The 2,118-nt window shown below is 37.2% G+C and overlaps 2 protein-coding genes across 2 annotated transcripts in view; both read left to right on the top strand.

Annotated features, from left to right (window-relative positions):
- LOC109850565 (cytochrome P450 734A1) overlaps positions 1-777 on the top strand; it is a 6,940-nt gene extending 6,163 nt beyond the window's left edge. The window contains exon 4 of the mRNA XM_020420594.1: positions 164-777. Within this exon, the coding sequence (XP_020276183.1) occupies positions 164-586 (423 nt within the window). The 3' untranslated portion in view covers positions 587-777. The remainder of the gene's footprint in view (positions 1-163) is intronic.
- LOC109846862 overlaps positions 1,639-2,118 on the top strand; it is a 1,785-nt gene continuing 1,305 nt past the window's right edge. The window contains exon 1 of the mRNA XM_020416099.1: positions 1,639-1,876. Within this exon, the coding sequence (XP_020271688.1) occupies positions 1,716-1,876 (161 nt within the window). The 5' untranslated portion in view covers positions 1,639-1,715. The remainder of the gene's footprint in view (positions 1,877-2,118) is intronic.

Below are 2,118 nucleotides of genomic sequence, written 5' to 3'. Positions count from 1 at the left end.
CAAAGGTTGAGTTGTTAAATATTTACCCCAATATTTTATTCAAGTTCATCACTCAATTTTAATTCTTCCCAACGTGGAATACTTTGAATTTTCCAAATTCAGACTTTATTCTTAGACTTCCAGCTAATAACTTTCTGAATTCATAATGTATTTGTGTAAACAGATAACAATGATCCTAAAGGAAACCTTGCGACTGTATTCTCCTGCCGTGATGATCAACAGGCTCACAACCAGAAATATCAAGCTCTCAGGGCTTGATATCCCTTCAGGCACAATCATCTACATGCCAACGATCGCTGTTCATCACGATACACAAGTTTGGGGAAATGATGCTAATGAATTCAATCCAGAACGCTTCTCTGCAAACAAAGGGCACCATCTCGGAGCCTTTTACCCTTTTGGAATTGGGCCCACAATTTGTATTGGTCAGAATCTGGCGATGACTGAAGCTAAAGTTGCTCTTGCCATGATTCTTCAGCGGTTTGAATTTACGATATCACCCTCTTATGTTCATGCTCCTATGTTGCTCGTCACTTTACAGCCTCAACACGGTGCCCAAATTCTCTTGAGGAAGATTGTATACTAAAACCTGGGAATGTATTTTCTGTAATTCCAGTATGAGGTACTTTGGTTTTGTAATGTTGAACTGCAACTTATCATGTATAAACAAAATTGTACAGATGTACGTTGGTGATATGTGTGTGATAAAAGAATTGTGTTTCAATAGAAATGCAGGTTCATTTGCATATAGAGAGCCTTCTCCACTGATTTGTGATACACACAGAATTTGGCCATATGTTCTGAAAATAATCAAGGTTTGTGTTATGTTGTTCCTAAGAGTGCATTTTTTTCCTTTGATCAATTTTGATGTAAGACATAATGGAGGCATATTCTTCATTCATGCGTGCAACCAAAAATAAATTCCTCCGTGCACTAGTCGTTAAGAGTATAAATTATGAGAAGATGATATGAGAGCAGTCCATATTCAAACTTCAGTCGATATTCAATTACAGCTGATATACAATTACAAGCGGATAAAGGGGTTGTATCCGCAATTAGCCTGTTAAATTAAGATCCAGAAGCCTCAATCCCCACAGTAGGAGGTTTGGGAACAAGATTTAGCAACAACAGGAGAAGTTGTTGCGTAAAATAAGTAGCTAATGGACTTTTCCTTTATTGCAATGACTTTTTGTCGTTGCCGAAGATGCATTTTCTTGTAGTGGCTACAAATAACGCCTCCAATTTAACATAAGTGTTACATAACAGACATCTAATATAATAAATTTTTTTAAGTAACATTTTCAGATCATTAAAATTTCGTTAGTCAGCGCACGCGATGAGCATATGAGGTGAGGTTCCTTTAACCATCTTATTTCCACTATTAATCATCCACTAGATGGCCTAAAAGGTACCCAAATCAGATTCTAGCTAATTAACCCTTTTTATTGCTTCACATAATCTGCTACTTGCTCTCTTGCATGACTCCTTTAAAGGAACGCAACAAACAAAATCCTGAAGTCCGAACAAGGACTCATCTCCTTTGAAAAATTGCAAGCCAAAACAAGACCCACACAAGCCTGTGAGTCTAAGCAAAGCCACACTAAATTCAAACTTGCAAGGAACCAAAAAACTCCCTATATAAAGAGACTAGAAACTCTTCTGTTTGTGCACCGAAGTTCACAGGGGATTGAGATCAGAGGCATCAAATACCATCAATGAGAAAATCGATGAAGGGCGACAAATCAGAAACTATGGGAGATAAGGTGTTCAAAGGGGTTGGAGATCTTATTAAGCTGTTGCCAAGTGGAACAGTGTTCCTCTTTCAGTTCCTTGGTCCTCTGCTCACTAACAATGGCCACTGCCACACATTCAACAGGTAGGCTCGCACTTGACCAGAGTTTGATCCACATTAGGGAAGGGAAAAAAAAAAGAAAAGAAAGAAAATTATGAACATCTTATTTGAATACTCATTTGAATCCTCTCAGCCTTATTAAAAGAAATGAAACCGCAACCCGACGGTACCTAACATGATATTAAATTGTTTTCTCGAATTTGGTAGTAAAGACTTTTTTTTTGTCAATATTAACAGAATAAGTCTCTATGTTAATAATATTAATT

Source organism: Asparagus officinalis, chromosome 7, assembly GCF_001876935.1.
Source record: "Asparagus officinalis chromosome 7, Aspof.V1, whole genome shotgun sequence".
NCBI classification, from domain to species: domain Eukaryota; kingdom Viridiplantae; phylum Streptophyta; class Magnoliopsida; order Asparagales; family Asparagaceae; genus Asparagus; species Asparagus officinalis.
The sequence above is the reverse complement of the archived record's forward strand: the minus strand, read 5'-3'. Positions and strand labels throughout refer to the sequence as shown.